Raw genomic sequence first — 15970 nt, 5'->3', positions numbered from 1 at the left:
GGTTCAGACGGGATTCAGAGATTCAGGTGAGTTCTCAAACAGTTCAAGTGTTGTAATATCTGCATCATGCATTTTGCTATCATAAATGGAGATACGCATGGTATCATTTAGAACTCTATATAGTTATGTCATGCAGGTGAACGAGAGCTTTGCTGATCACAACCAGTTCAATTACAATTTACACTGAATGCATGCATTAATGTATGAAAATTTACCTTGATAACCATAGTTTTCCTCCAAAATCATATTAACTAGTGATTGTTACTGCATCTAGTGTTTGACAGCGTAATATTAACATAGAAAAAGATTTAAACTAAAAGATTAAATGCTTTTTACACTGTTTTGTATGATTTTCCATGAATTTAAGAGGCTACTATGGTGCCTTTTTTATAAAAGCTGTAAAAATAATTTCATATGACTTGATTTAAAACATTAATTTATATGCAGTTATTATGCAAACTGATTAATTGTTATTAATTAGCCACCAAGTTAATAAGTTAAAGCAGTGATGTTTATGAAATTAGCTCAATTTAATATATAGGTGTACATTTAGTGTGTTTTGTTGTTTATAATTATGAATAATCAGATTATATTAATTAGACAATAATGAGGGTCCTGTGCCCTGCTCACTCTCTGACAGGTGGGCAATTACAGTCTAAATTTTTTTAATGTTTTTAATGGTGATTTAACAGAGCGCACCAAACTCTGTTTCGTTCCCGGTCCGTGAGAGAAAGCAACTCTAGCAACTCTTCACGAGTCTTCTTAGGTATGCGTGACAGCGTCGAGATTTCTGCTTCCCCTGATGGACGTGACACACACACGTTTGTGTGTGTGTGTGTTTGTGTGGACTGGATTCCTGTGATTTTATTGCAGTGAAGCCCCTCTCTGGTTTCCCCGGGGTCACAGATGAACTGTAGAGCTAAACTTTGGGAAAAACATTTACGCCAGCTCAGTTTACTGGTCCTGCCCACTGCTGGCCCTCGAGAAAAAGGGAAAAAATATTAGACGTTTCAGAGCTGTCAAGACGAAAAGCACTGTGTTTGACAGTAAAGTCAGAGGTGTAGCGGACAGGGAGAGAGATCTGATAACTAAACCGTGTGTCAGTTTGATTCTTGACCTACTTACAACATCCCAGCTCTCTCTGCCAGCACTATATGGAATAGTTCTCAAAAAAAAAAAAAAAGGAGATGTTTAGCACAATGCGTACGCTCCTCTTTTCCATAAAATAAAAGCAGAAAGCCTGTCAGTCCATAAAAATAACTAAAAAGCACAATAAAAGTCCCGTATAAAATCTCCATGCATTATATTCCAGGTCTTCTGAAGTTATCTAAAGCTTTATGTGAAGAACACACTAAAATTTAAGTCATTTTTTTTTCCGTTGAAAAGCTTCCCAAACTCTTTATTAGCATTGATGGTTCCATGAAGAATCTTTAACATCCATGAAACCTTTTCATTACACAAAGGGTTCATTATAGTTGAAAAGTGTTCTTTAGATTATTAAAATGTTCTTCACGCTTAGAACAAAAATGGTTCTTTAAAGAATGTTTCACTGAAAGGTTCTTTACGGAACCAAAAAACACCCTTTTGAAACCTTTACTTTTAAGAATGCATTGCATTGCGTATTCAAATATTGATATCAATAATACTGAACACCATCAGATCTTATGTGATGTTTTTTTTTTTTATGCTGGAAAAAATGGAATGTTCCATCAAAAGATGGAATTTTTCCAGATGCTTTAATTCAGGTGTTCCTCAAACAAAGCTGTCATTTGATTTCAGTAGACTTGGAATGGTCATATGGTCTACTTTATGATATTTTTAATGTGCTTTTTTGTCCATTTTGGAGTCCGGTCACCGTATGCTTTCATTGTATGCACAGAGCAGCTTGGACATTCTCGAAACATTTTTTTGTGTTACACAGAAGGGAGAAATCCCACAACATGAGGGTGAATAACTGATGGCAAAAATTTGAGTGAACTCTTTCTTTAATTAGCATACATCATGCACTTTTGTGATAATGCACTGTATGCATATGATTTTGCATTATGTTCCATTCCTCCTGCATTTTAAGACGTAATTGGGCCGTATTTTCAGCGCTGGGCAACATGAGAGCAGCGTTTTTCAACTTCAGTGAAAGGTTTGGATCTGACACAGTCTTGGCTCGGTCCACCTTAGCAGCTAAAGTCAACATGGCCTATATTTCACTCTCCTCCTCTTCCAGCACAGGAAGCTTCATCTGTGTGTGTGTGTGTGCGCGCGCACATGACACCCTTTTCTCTTTTGTCGCCAACAAAAAAGTCCCTACACTAACTTTAACTGCTTTACTGGACTTACCTTAAATGGGGTCATATTAGGAATCAAATTTAGCTTGATCTTTTGAGATGAAAGAGTTTTGTGTAGTATTAAAGCAACTTTCAGATTTCAAAACATTTATTAAAGTGTTGCAAACCTCTGATTTTAGACAGATGAATACATTTGAACACATGGCCATCCATACTGCATAATATAAAGAGTCAATTGTGGAAAACAGCTCATCTTTTACCACTAAATTACTGCTTTTGGTGCAAAAAAAACTACTAATATTTAAGTGGATCTTAGGTTAATTTAAAAAAAGAAAAAACACACATATTTATATATATATACAGTGGGTACGGAAAGTATTCAGACCCCCCCCAAAAAGACTCATGGCTGTATTAGATCAAAAGGGTGCTTCTACTAAATACTGAGCAAAGGGTCTGAATACTTAGGACCATGTGATATTTCAGTTTTTCTTTTTTAATAAATCTGCAAAAATGTCAACGATTCTGTGTTTTTCTGTCAATATGGGGTGCTGTGTGTACATTAATGAGGAAAAAAAATTAACTTAAATGATTTTAGCAAATGGCTGCAATATAACAAAGAGTGAAAAATTTTAGGGGGTCTGAATACTTTCCGTACCCACTGTATATATATATACACAAAAATGTATGATACGACCCCTTTAAGAGTCGTGCATTGCTTCTCGAGTGTGTGTTTTGTCTGTCTGTTTATGCATGTAATTTTAAGCATGTCAAGAGGTCAGGGGTCATAAAATAGCAGGTGACAGCCGTAAAAGTGTAATTGTGGGAGTGTGTGTGCTTGAAGTTATTCTGTACCGTGCAACTCCCTTGCTGTAGCTTTTGGGGTGTGCCTAAACACACACACACACACACACACAGAGTGTGTCCAGTCGGAGAGCGGTGTTAAATGATTCAATCTGTTGTAGCCTTGGCACCTTATGACTTTGTACGTGTGTGTGTGTGTGTGTGTGTGTGTGTGCGAGTGTGGTGCATGAAATGTGTTTGTCAGTATTTGAACACTTCATAAAATGATTTGTGGTTTCCCTCCTGAGTTCAAAGCTGGTGATGCCTAGCGGTGAAATTTTTGTTGTCGAATGGAAAAAGTGTACTTATGTGTGAGATTGTGAAAGTCTGCGTGTTATTTTACACAGAACCCATGCACTAAAACCCCCTAAACCACACACGTTTGCATATCTAAATGATGACTTCTGTTGTTTTCATATAAAACAAAGTATAATTAATACAAACCAACCAAAGCTATTTCTTTGCATTTTTAGAATTAAAAAAACATGTATTTATTTATGCATCATTTTTTTTTCTTTGAGGAAAAAGCTTTTGCCAGATTAGTTTTAGTGAACGCCTGGCAGCATTTCTGTCCCCAAAGTAAAATTACAGAAGTGTGATGCAAGGCATGATGTATTACTGCACAGATTCTCAAATTATCTTCTAATTATTTTCAAATCAGCAATCAATGCATGACCCGGTCATCATGTGTGTTTTTCTGTGAGTGTGTGTGTGTGGTTAAGGATCAGGTTTTGCTGTTTTAGTGAGGGCTGGGTTTGGTCCGTGTGTGTGAGGGAAAGGTCTGGTCGCAGTGGCTGCATTCTTTTACCAGGCGGTTTTCTTTCCACTCACTTGTCGGCTCGCTATATGTGACTTTTTAATCAGTTTTAACCATCGAAAACCTTCCCAGGCATGAATGGTTTTTCGAATAATGTGTGTTGTTGAGGAGAGCGTGCTGCTACTTACTTTAAGTGTCAGATGCTCCATTTTCACCTGCTGGACCAGAAACCAAGTGCAAAACCCCAGTCTGGGCCTGAGACTCGATAAAACTTAAATCATGGAAAGATGTAGTTATCAACACTTCTTCACCATATGTTAGGTCAAATCAACACTGATTGGTTTTCTGTGGATTAAATTGGTATTGAAAAAGGGAGTCAGGTGAGTGATATATGTGATTATTCTCTGCTGAGATGCTCTGGATTAGTTTGTCCAGACCAATTCTTCTCTCTCTCTCCCATTAAAATCAACATGAAACTGCATTCAACCCATTTAACCTGAAAGGGATATTTAATAACAAAATTGTATCCATCGGGAATTGCCTGGATCTTAATTGATATTTTAGTGTTACTTATAGTTTTTATTCTTTTTTATATTTACAGTTTTCATTTTTAATTGTAGTATTTTTTGTGCTTTTTTATGAGTTTTTGCACTTTGTAAATATTACTATTGGGTTGAATTTATTTTTATTGAAGTTTTTCGATTATATTGAGTTTTTTATTATTGATTTATATTTGTCATTTTACCCTGGTATACAGGTATTTTAGCATCAAAAGAAATAGTACTTCACCTTTAAATCTGAAATGTATTTAGTTGCCATCTGAGCCTGTGCACTTGTGTTATGTCTCAGCTCTGATAAATTCTGTGTCATGAGTAACACACACACACACACACACACACACACACACACATGCTCGATGCAGAAACTTGACTCTCCATATTTAGTAATTCTGTGAGAGACGTCCATTCTTCATTGTGATCTATCTCTCTTTCTTTCATTCTCTCATATATCTCATCTCTACTTTGACGTCCTTTATCTTCAGCCACTATCTGTCTTTTTTATTCTCCCCCCACATACAGTCCCTTTCCTCAGTTCTGTCCATATTTGTCCCTTTTTGTCTCACTAAACCTTTCACCTATTTCTGTCGCATGCTCCCATGTGTGTGTGAATCAGAGGGATGTGTATTCTTTTTCTCAGAATCTGATGGAACCGTCACTAAATGATGTTGTGGCATGGACACACACACAGTGTAAACACCAAAAGACCACACAATCAGAATATGTGCGTATACATACAATGGGGTCCAAACGTCTCAGACCGCATTGACTTTCTTGGATTTGGATTCTTGGATTTGGAAAATAAATAAAGTTTTAAGACTTAGAAAAATGCAAAAATGTAGCATTTCTGTAGCTCAAACCATAAAACATGGCACTAGCAACAAGAAGGTTATGGGTTTGATTTCCAGAGAATGCATGAACTTATAAAACATAATGTAATTTAAAATGTAATGTAAGTCAATGTGGATAAAAGCGTTTGCCAAATACACACAATACAATACATACATTGCACACACACACACACACACACACACATATATATATATATATATATAAATTATTATTTTATATATTTAATGTCTATTTTTTTCCAAGTAAATATTGTGTAAAATAACTGTTCAATTAAAATGTAGCAATTTAAAAAATATATATCATTTAAATGTAATATTTAGGTACTATTTTCTTGAACCACAAGATGCTGGAAGATTCTGAAATAATGCTAGATAACGTTCATCAGACTTTGTTCATCACAATCTAATTTTTTCTTTTTCTGTCAAATTGTTACACTGATAATTTGCAATACAGTTTTTGAACTGAATTAGACAAGTCTTCAAAAAAGGCACTTTTTCAGTAGTGGTTAAACTAGTGGAGCCCCATTATGTGTGTTTCTCCGTGTGTTTATGTTAGAGTGATCGAGCGAGGTAGAGAAAGAGAGAGGTGGGGGTGAGAGAGTTCGGCTGACGGCGTGAGGGTCAAATAATGAGCTTAATTCTCTGTTTGGTGTTTGATGATGTGTGACTGAAGAGGTGTGTATGGAGAGAGAGAGAGTTTGGTAGAATGTGACAGAAACAGGGAAAAAAGGGGCCATTCAGAGCTTATTGTGTCTTCATATAAAACATATGCTCTACAATTCTCATCAAAAACACGGGCTTCGTAGATTTCATAATACTAATGCCAGAATATGCTTACCTAAAAACTTGAAAACTGACACAAAATCACTATAAAAATGTAATAGAATCATAGCTTTGTACTATTGATTCAGTTAAATGAATGAATGGATTGTGAACTGAATCAACTGAATCATTTGAAAGATCCAACTCAAACGAATGATTCTGACATCTCTGATTCTCTGATTTTCAGTAAACACATCACATTACTGTTTGCTTCTCACACATTGTATAGTTGTGTGACACAAATAGTCACACAGTGACTACTTTCATGAGTCTTTCGGTTGCTTTTGTGCCCTTTTTGATGCTTGACAGCTTCATTGTAATTGCATGGGAAGAGCATGATATAGTAACAGGTGTGACATGAAGCCTTCATGCATCTGAGCCAATTTCTAATCTATTTTTCAGCACAATAATAACAATTAATTTATCGGGCTTTTTATCAAATTTATAAGTTGCGTATTTACTGTCTTTATTTGAGGGTCCATCTGTACCGTTGCAAAGGGGCCCGAGCAGAACGAGCCACATTGATATTCACATCACACACACGCAGTGACAGGTCCTAAGAGAGGAGTTTTACTCTGGTTTCATGGTTCATTGCTCTTTGTAGTGCTGTAGAAGTGTGATTCGGCTCAGATACACGCTAATGTCAAACTGTTTCTCATTAACTCTAAACAGCGTGCGGATCTCATCAGATTCCCTCCCGGCTGATCATATGCGCGTCGACCTGCGGATCCAAGCATCAGGAGAGTTTGAGAGTATCGAGTTTTATACGTTCGGTGTCTGTCTGGAACATGGCACATAGGATGCGGAACGGCCTGTGACTGCTGATTCCTCCAGCAGTAGAGGTAGTGCGCTTTCTTTGTTTTAAAACAAGATAAATATCACTGTATCGTAGCATCTGTGCACAGCAACATTATATTAAATGTTCTCATTCAAATCCCCCGGCCTCCCAACGGCCCAAACTCCCCAAGAAAACATGAGGAAGCTCAGCATGTGTTTACCAAGACAAAATTAACCCAATTTTGTAATAACAGCTGCAGTGTATTTCTGCATGCACGGCTTTCCTAAAATGGCTGAAATGTCTATAAATGAGCATTTCTAAACACACTTGCACAATCGTCACTATTATTGTTGCTGATTCCCATTTTGCATTGTCCTGCTGCGTTTGTGCTCTAGAAATTAATAATTGTCTGTGTTGTTGCAAAGATGTGTTGCTACTTTACTAAGTGATCAAATGCTCCACTTTTATCTGCAGGCCTATAAAACAGGCGGAAAATCCCACAAATGCACATTGAAGCCAGATCTAGAGACTAGAGGGTGAACACTTTTGATTTGGTTTGTGAGCAATCACTTGGCAACCCTAGCAACTGCATAGCAACACTAAAATCTAATTAGAACACCTTTGCAACTGCATGGCAATGTCCTGGCATTCACACACATCAGAGTAACATCACGGCAGTGAATTTTACAAATGATTGCAAAAAGTTCAGCTGCAAAGTATTTCAACAACTTAAATATAAAGTTCACAACTCACTGATGTCCCTTTTTTAGTGTAGTATTTGATTTAGTGCTGTGAGTTTATCAATAACTACAAACTAACATTTGGTCCTAAACTATCTAGCCCCTATTGAGTGACAGTTGAATTTAGGTTGAATACTGTATGTAACTCTCTGTCTGTTTGTTTTGGTTAAATCTATTTTATTCATTTTATACAGTTATTTTATTTTATGTTTTACAATGTATTTATTATTCATTGATTTTTTGTTGTTATTTAAATGTATGATGAAATGTATTTATTTTTAAAGTTATTTTTGAAATGTTTATATTTTAAAAATATATTTTTTTATTTTTGTTTTTTTATGTATTTATTAATTTTTAAATTTAGTATTTTTTACATTTTGAAAGGATAAGCTCCACTTTTCACTGACTATTTTTTGAAAAAAAAGTTTTTTAGGCCCTGTTTTTGTACCTTGTTTTCTTCAGTGCACTTCACTTGTGTTACGGCATCATTGTAATAACATAATTTTTTTAACATGGTTTCTATGAAGTACTATATAAATCTTATGGTGCATGAATATTGTTGACATTTTGTGCCTTTCCATTTCCAGACACACACTGCCGAGAGCTGGTTCTGGGAAAGTCGTCTATCCACTGGACGTTTTCTGGTCGGGTCGCCTTTCCAAGATATCACACGTACTCCAGTCTGAAGAGACGCTACAGCCATATTTGTTTATTTGACTTCCCCATCTCTCTACCCATCCATCTGGATACGTTCCTTCCCTTCCCCATCCCACATTCATCATTCCCTCCCGTGACATCATGCAGAGTTTTCGGAACTTGCTTTCTCTGCTTACTTTGTTTCATACGCTTCCCTGGGCCTCCAGTCACAGTCTGAACCCATTCACCGGGCCTCAAGTGACACCGACAGACCCTTGCTATGACGAGACGGGTGTTGCCCGCCGTTGTATCCCAGAGTTCATCAATGCAGCATTCGGCCAAGAGGTCAGCGTATCGAGCGCATGCGGCCGGCCACCGTCTCGCTCCTGCAGTTTAGTGGAACGCGACGACCGTCCCGCTGTGCGCACATGCCAGGTTTGCGATGCATTGGACTCTCGCCATGCTCACCCTGCCTCCTACCTCACTGACCTAAACTCCGCCCACAACCTCACCTGCTGGCAGTCGGAGAACCTGCAGGGCTCACCGCTCAACGTGACGCTCACGCTGTCGCTCGGGAAGAAGTTCGAGATCACGTACGTCAGCCTGCAGTTCTGTTCCCCGCGGCCCGAATCGCTGGCCATCTATAAGAGCATGGATTATGGCCGCACTTGGACGCCTTACCAGTTCTATTCGTCGCAGTGTCGTCGCATGTACAACCGACCCAACAAAGCAGCGATCACCAAGCAGAACGAACAGGAAGCTTTATGCACAGATGGACACACCGATCTCTACCCGCTTTCCGGCGGCCTTATCGCCTTTAGCACATTAGACGGACGCCCTTCGGGCAAGGACTTCGACTCGAGCCCTGTTCTGCAGGACTGGGTGACGGTCACTGACATTCGAGTGGTCTTCAGTCGCCCGCAGCACCCTAGAGCGCTGCCAATGTCGGGACGCGAGAGCGAAGACCCACTCGGGCCGCCTGGAACGCTGCCTACTTATTACTATGCGGTTGGCGACTTCCAAGTGGGCGGGAGGTGTAAATGAGCCCTGTTCTGCAGGACTGGGTGACGGTCACTGACATTCGAGTGGTCTTCAGTCGCCCGCAGCACCCTAGAGCGCTGCCAATGTCGGGACGCGAGAGCGAAGACCCACTCGGGCCGCCTGGAACGCTGCCTACTTATTACTACGCGGTTGGCGACTTCCAAGTGGGCGGGAGGTGTAAATGTAACGGCCACGCCTCCAGGTGTGTGCGAGAGAAGGACGGGAAACTGGTGTGCGAATGCAAGCACAACACAGAGGGTCCGGAGTGTGACCGCTGCAAACCGTTTCACTACGACCGGCCCTGGCAACGTGCAACAGCGAAAGAAGCCAACGAGTGCTTGCGTAAGTTGCACACAGACCACTGTGTTCTCATTTAGGTGTGCGATGATAAATCGATTCGTGAATCGATTCTGAATTCATCGCGATTCTCTCTAGAATCGATTCTCAGCTTAGTTTGTAACAGCAGATGGTGCTGCGTGCTTTAGAAACAGCCGTTCTCTGCTTGCTTCCAGTTCCTTAAACACACCACTTGAATCTAAAATTATCATTCATAAAGTTCTTAAAGGTTAAAGCAAATTACAAGAGTGTTCACAGTGGACTGTTTACAGTAATCTCGCGTCATAAAAGCATAAAAGCTGAAGTGCATTTAACCACTTGCATTACTCAGCCGAACGCACAAGCGCTCTTCTTTGTGAGCATTTGAGAGCGCCATCTGCTGTTAGAGTTTAAGCTCAGAATCAATTCCTGAGAATCGCGATGCATTCGGAAAATCGCAGAATCGATCCTCGATCATCGATTTATCGTCGCACCCCTAGTTCTTATTAAAATGTGGTAGTTGTTCAATCTTCGTTAGCTGTTCCATAACCTAGAGCCAGAGTTACTTACAGCTTGTACCAGTGAAAACCTCTTCTGCCGTTAAAACACTACTGTCAAGATTTACTAAAGTCACACAGTGAAAAATATGCAATGAAAAGGCATGGACACAGTTACTTTTGCGACTGATCTTATTGCATATGCATTTACAGTAGTTTCCCTTACAGATGCTAAATTTATGAGAGGAGAGTATTTAAATAAATCTTGCAATGTGATTTACCGAGATTTGCAGTAGTCAGTTTGCTGGTATTTGTGCTATTATTTAACGACCAAAAAGCATGTCTTTACCCATTTGTGCACAGAGGAACGATTCAGAACGATTTTTCAAGTTGATGAATGATAAAGCATTGACAGCCAATCAGAGTCCACCCAAATCAAGAGCATGAGCATTTAAAGTGGCAGATGACAAAGTGGCAGTGCTTGCTTATAATAAACAGATCGTTATCGCTCATTGGCATGAATACTGATATAATGTCGGGTTCTTAATAATTATCTTTCTTAGCGTGAATAGGCCTTATTTGCCAATGATTTGTACCACTCATCTGGACCACTCAGCTTAACAAAATGCTACCATCAAATCAATTGTGATGGACACTTGTGGAGTTTGATGGTAGCATTTTGCTAAACTATTTATGAAAATTCACAACACATACAAATCTTGAGTAAAATAGGCAAAATGTTGTATTCTTTTGTAATTATATTTTTGATACATGTCAGTATTGAATGAAACGTTATGCTAAATATCACTAAATGTTGCTTGGCCAAACAAATTACAAATCAAAAAAGACTGGAACTACTCTACAGTATGTTTATATTTAGCATTTCTCTCTATCTGCCCGCCATATTGAATGGACTTTTTCACTGGAGCTTGTATTGCAGTGTATTCTGGAATTGGCTTTCTTGTGAAAGATAAATCAAAATAATATCGAAAGCAGCATATTTACGCTGCTAACCCTTTGGAGTTGCTGTCTAGGTAGACAGCTCACTACATTTTAGAACAGAGCTGCAGTGTGGTGTTACGAAATGATCTCTTGGCAAAATCGTGAAGGTTAATTCTCATCGCATCTCACATCTGAACTTGATTTATGAGCTTGACTTCACCTGTATCGGTATTAATGCTGGATACATTCCATTGAATACATACAGACTGACACTCGAGTGCAGGGCCGAGATTTGTGTTTGTGTATGTCTGTCTTGCAGTATGTTAATCTTTACATAAACCTCTTCTCTTAGCCCGTGTCTGAACAGCCCACGCTCAGAGCCCAATGCTCCTGACAGCAGTGAGAGCACTAGGCCTATTTCACACGTGTGCGAAAGCAGCGTTTATTTATTTTGGCGGCCATATTAACACTGAATTTACACTGGCTGCCGAAGAAGCGCAGTGCCGTTTAGCAGAATGTAAGCGTATTTTTTTTACAGCATAGTCACTCTGCAGAAAAAGTTTAAAATGCACCTATGAATTAAAAAAATAAATATTTATTTATCAACACAGACTTTTGCAATATAGAGTTTTGTAAAGCAACACAAACACTTTATATTTATGAATTTGAATTTGACTTTGTAGCTACAGTTTGTCACAAATAAATAAATTAATATATTGTTAAATATTTTTTTTAGTTTATTGTACAAACCAACATTTGGTCAAAAATGATATAACCCCTATTGAGCTTAATTTAGGCTAAATATGTAACTACTCATTTTATTTTATTTTAATTAATTTATCTATCTGTCTGTCTGTCTGTCTAGCTATCTATCTACAGTTTTTCTTTTATGTTTTTAAGATGCATATACTTGATGGCTCTAGTTCTTATATTAGGATTCCAGCGTCTATCTGTAGATATACAACTATCCATATGTTAAAGATCAGTAGCAGCTGCAGATATTTATCTTATCTTATCAGAAGGCAGTATAATTGTTGAACGAAAAATTAGCCAAACGGTGTAAATGTAATAATCTTTGTGTCAGGAAAGATATATTGTGCCCAAATGCTCCAGTTGGGCAGTCCTGACAATCCATTAGTATCACTAATGTCTCCCATAAATCTCTCTGCCTCGTCTAATTCTTCCTGTCCACTCGGTCTTTTTTCCCGTGTGCTTCTCTACATGTCTCTGAGAGTTTGCAGATCGTTTATTTTTCTTTCGTTTGATTGGCAGCACTCTGTGTTTGTCTCCCCTCACCTCTGGCTCTGTCTCTCCTCGTGCCATCTGCTGTGGTTTGGTGGCCCCGTCTCTGACTGACCCCCGCTACACACTCCACTCCCTCGTTTTCTCGCCTCGACACGCCAAGGACTCCCGCCGATTTTGTGCCCGACCTGGCAGTGGTTGAGTGTGATCTCGTTAAAATCATCCCGCCATTCAGCTGAGAGAACAAGGACAAAGAGATTAGCAGAGTTATAGCAGACTAATGAGTGGCCGACCACAAACCGAGGCTCTGACGCTCAAATCAAGCAGTTTGACTGGAGAAAATGTCAAAACTTGCTGTTGCTATGCAGTTGCTAGTGTGTTCTGGGTGGCTGTTAGCTTGTTGCTATGCGGTTGCTAAGATGGTCTAAGTGACAGTTAGTGTGTTGCTATGTGGTTGCTGGGGTGTTCTGAGTGGATGTTAGTGCATTGCCATGTGGTTGCTAAGACTTTCCAAGTAGTTCTTAGTGTGTTTCTATGCAGTTTCTAAGATGTTTTAGTTGGTACTGGTAGTGCGTTGCTGTGTGGTTACTGGGCTGCTCTGTGTCATTAGTGTGTTGCTATGCAGTTTCTAAGGTGTTCTAGGTGGTCTTTGCGGTTGCTGGGGTGTTCAATGTTAGTGTTCGTGTGTTGCTGTGCAGTTGCTGGGGTGTTCTATTGAGTGTTAGTGTGTTGCTATGCTGTTGCTGAGGTGTTCTAGGTGAGTGTTAATGTGTTGCTATGCTGTTGCTAGGGCGTTCTAGGTGAGTGTTAGTGTGTTGCTATGCAGTTGCTGGGGTGATCTGAGTGGCTGTTAGTGCGTTACTGTGTGGTTGCTGGGCGGATCTGTGTTGTTAGTGACTTGCTATGCAGTTTCTAAGGTGTTCTAGGTGGTCGTTGCAGTTGCTGGGGTGTTCTAGGTGAGTGTTAATGTGTTGCTATGCAGTTGCTGGGGTGTTTTAGGTGAGTGTTGTGTTGCTATACAGTTGCTGGGGTGTTTTAGGTGAGTGTTAGTGTGTTGCTATGCAGTTGCTGGGGTGTTTTAGGTGAGTGTTAGTGTGTTGCTATGCAGCTGCTGGGGTGTTCTAGGTGAGTGTTAATGTGTTGCTATGCAGTTGCTGGGGTGTTTTAGGTGAGTGTTAGTGTGTTGCTATGCAGTTGCTGGGGTGTTCTGAGTGGCTGTTAGTGTGTTACTATGTGGTTGCTGGGCTGATCTGTGTTTTTAGCGTGTTGCTGTGCAGTTTCTAAGGTGTTCTAGGTGGTCGTTGCAGTTGCTGGGGTGTTCTAGGTGTGTTAATGTGTTGCTATGCAGTTGCTGGGGTGTTCTAGGTGAGTGTTCGTGTGTTGCTATGCAGTTGCTGGGGTGTTCTGAACATCTGAGCATCAGTGCATTGCTATGCAGTTTCTAAGGTATTTTAAGTGGTTGTGTTTTGCTATGTTGCTAAGATGTTCTAAGTGATTGTTAATGTGTTGCTATGCAATTGCTGGAGTGTTCTGAGTGGCGGTTAGTGCGTTGCTATGGGGTTGCTGGGGTGTTCAGTATTGTTAGTGTTGGCTATGCAGTTTTGGTAGTTAGTGTATCCTGCCAGGGTGTTATGAGTTGCTGGTAAAGTTGCTATGCGGTTTCAGGTGTGTTCTAAGTGCTTGATATTGTGTTTTATATGCAGTTACTAATGAGTTCTAAGTGGTTGTTAGTTAGTTGCTATGCGGTTGCTAGGTTAATATAATAAAGTATGTGTGTATATGCCAGTCACGGCCACCTGCACAGGACACTGGAAGTATGAGTACTAACCATATCCTCATTAAACACACACACAAGCCCACTTTTACTGCCTTGGATTTCCTATACGTCACAAACCAAAACATGCTGCTTCCGAGGGAAAAAAAAAACGCCACACAGAGCGTTAATGATATAAAGCTGTGATGCTGTAGAGAAACCCTGTAGAGATGTGTTTATCTTTCTGTTTATTTGTTAGTCTGCCAGCGATTATGTGTTTTGGAACTAGCTTGTCGTTTTGTTTCTTTGCGTGCTACAATTCCAAGGACACATTTGTCGAAGAACTCGTTAAAAAAATTGTTTGTGCTCTCGTAAAACCAAAGCCATCTAGAAATTTGGACTGGATTTCTATATTTCCTGTTCACTATCTAAATATTCTGAAAGATGCCTGTAAACCAAAAATACTAAATGCCACCTTTTATGTTGGGCTCGTCTAAACACATGTAACCAATTAAGTAAATTAATAAATAAAAGCACTCTCAGCACCCTATTACTCCATTTTATGTGAGCGTAAGTATCGTGACATTTCAAAACAAATATAAAGCTTATAAAATGTAGCGTTTAGTCAGAGATCTCCAGCATGAAATAGCGGCGGCGTGTCTGTAACTCATCAACATCGCTAGTCTTGCGCTATCGTCCTGTGCCAAACCTTCAGAGAAGAAACTTCCAGCTGTTGCCTGTTTCTGGGAGTTTCGAAGTGAGTCACTCTTCAGCAAGTGAAATGCCTGTTTAGTTGAATAGAAGTTTAAAAGATTAAAAACATGTCCGCCAAGGGCCGAGATTGACTTGACTAATCGAACATTTTCCTGTTTTTTTGGTTGTTTTGAATCACCATCTTGTTGTGTTTTTGAAGGGCCTGCCAACGAACCTGGCAGGATTCGTACAGTGTTCTGGCGATTGTTATTCATTTTTTCTCATATAGCAATAGGAAGATTTTAGTGAACTGGTTCATTAAAAAATTTTATGCAATTCACTTTTTGCGAACCACTTGAATAACATCAGATGATCATCCGAATTAACCGATTCACTAAACTGAAACAGATTAACTAATTAATTTGAGGCCCTGTGTTGAAGACATTTTACACATGAATTTTTATCTTTTTTTGTAGCTAAATATTATATATGAGGATCTCTATTGATCATTATACAAATCAATTTACAATAAGTACAACTAATAAATCTAGAAAACACACCATATATTCGTTGTTTGTAATGTAAATGTATTTATTTATGCTCTTACCCTAATAGAGATTCTCATTGTTTTTGTGCCAAAAAATACTGTTGTGTGTGCAAAAAATAAAAAAATATTGGCTATACAGAGTAGTTAGCCATTTGTTTTCAAGTAGCTTGTTTGTCATTTAAATTATGAGTAGCTTGTAGCTCGACCAGCTACAGTTTCGAAGCAGCTTCACTGCCAAATTGCTGTTTTGACTACACCCAACTCTTGTGTTATGACTTTTCCCAATTTTCCTAATTCTTTTGGAATCTAAAAACACTCGCTTTTCCCTCACAGGCAGAAAACAAAAGATCTGAACGGAGACGCGAGACTTCACGACTCTTTCATGTGTGAACAATCTACGCAACAGGAAACGCCTAATCAATTAGAAACACCTGTGAGCCAAATGTTCTGATATTTATACTCACATAAAACCACGGATGGAATTTTAAATGAGCTGTTATTCCTAGTTGATAAAACATATGTGTGTTAAAACTCACAGGTGATGTTCTGTGGAAGGTGTTATTCTGTGGTTTTGGTGTTTTTTATTAGTGGCGTTCACTAAGACAAGCATCACTATCACTGTTGCTCATACTTCAGGTTAGTGATTTGAAGTAACCCGTAATCCCCCCCCCCCCAAA

At 39.2% G+C, this 15970-nt stretch overlaps 1 protein-coding gene across 1 annotated transcript in view; it reads left to right on the top strand.

Moving 5' to 3' along the window:
- Window positions 1-15970, top strand: part of ntn2 (netrin 2) — a 33453-nt gene that overhangs the window by 4363 nt on the left and 13120 nt on the right. The window contains exons 3-5 of the mRNA XM_016458749.1: window positions 6782-6951; window positions 8215-9179; window positions 9380-9646. Coding sequence (XP_016314235.1) covers window positions 8426-9179; window positions 9380-9646 — 1021 coding nt within the window. The 5' untranslated portion in view covers window positions 6782-6951; window positions 8215-8425. The remainder of the gene's footprint in view (window positions 1-6781; window positions 6952-8214; window positions 9180-9379; window positions 9647-15970) is intronic.

This window comes from Sinocyclocheilus anshuiensis, unplaced genomic scaffold (genome assembly GCF_001515605.1).
Source record: "Sinocyclocheilus anshuiensis isolate Anshui unplaced genomic scaffold, SAMN03320099.WGS_v1.1 scaffold415, whole genome shotgun sequence".
NCBI classification, from domain to species: Eukaryota; Metazoa; Chordata; class Actinopteri; order Cypriniformes; family Cyprinidae; genus Sinocyclocheilus; species Sinocyclocheilus anshuiensis.
The sequence above is the reverse complement of the archived record's forward strand: the minus strand, read 5'-3'. Positions and strand labels throughout refer to the sequence as shown.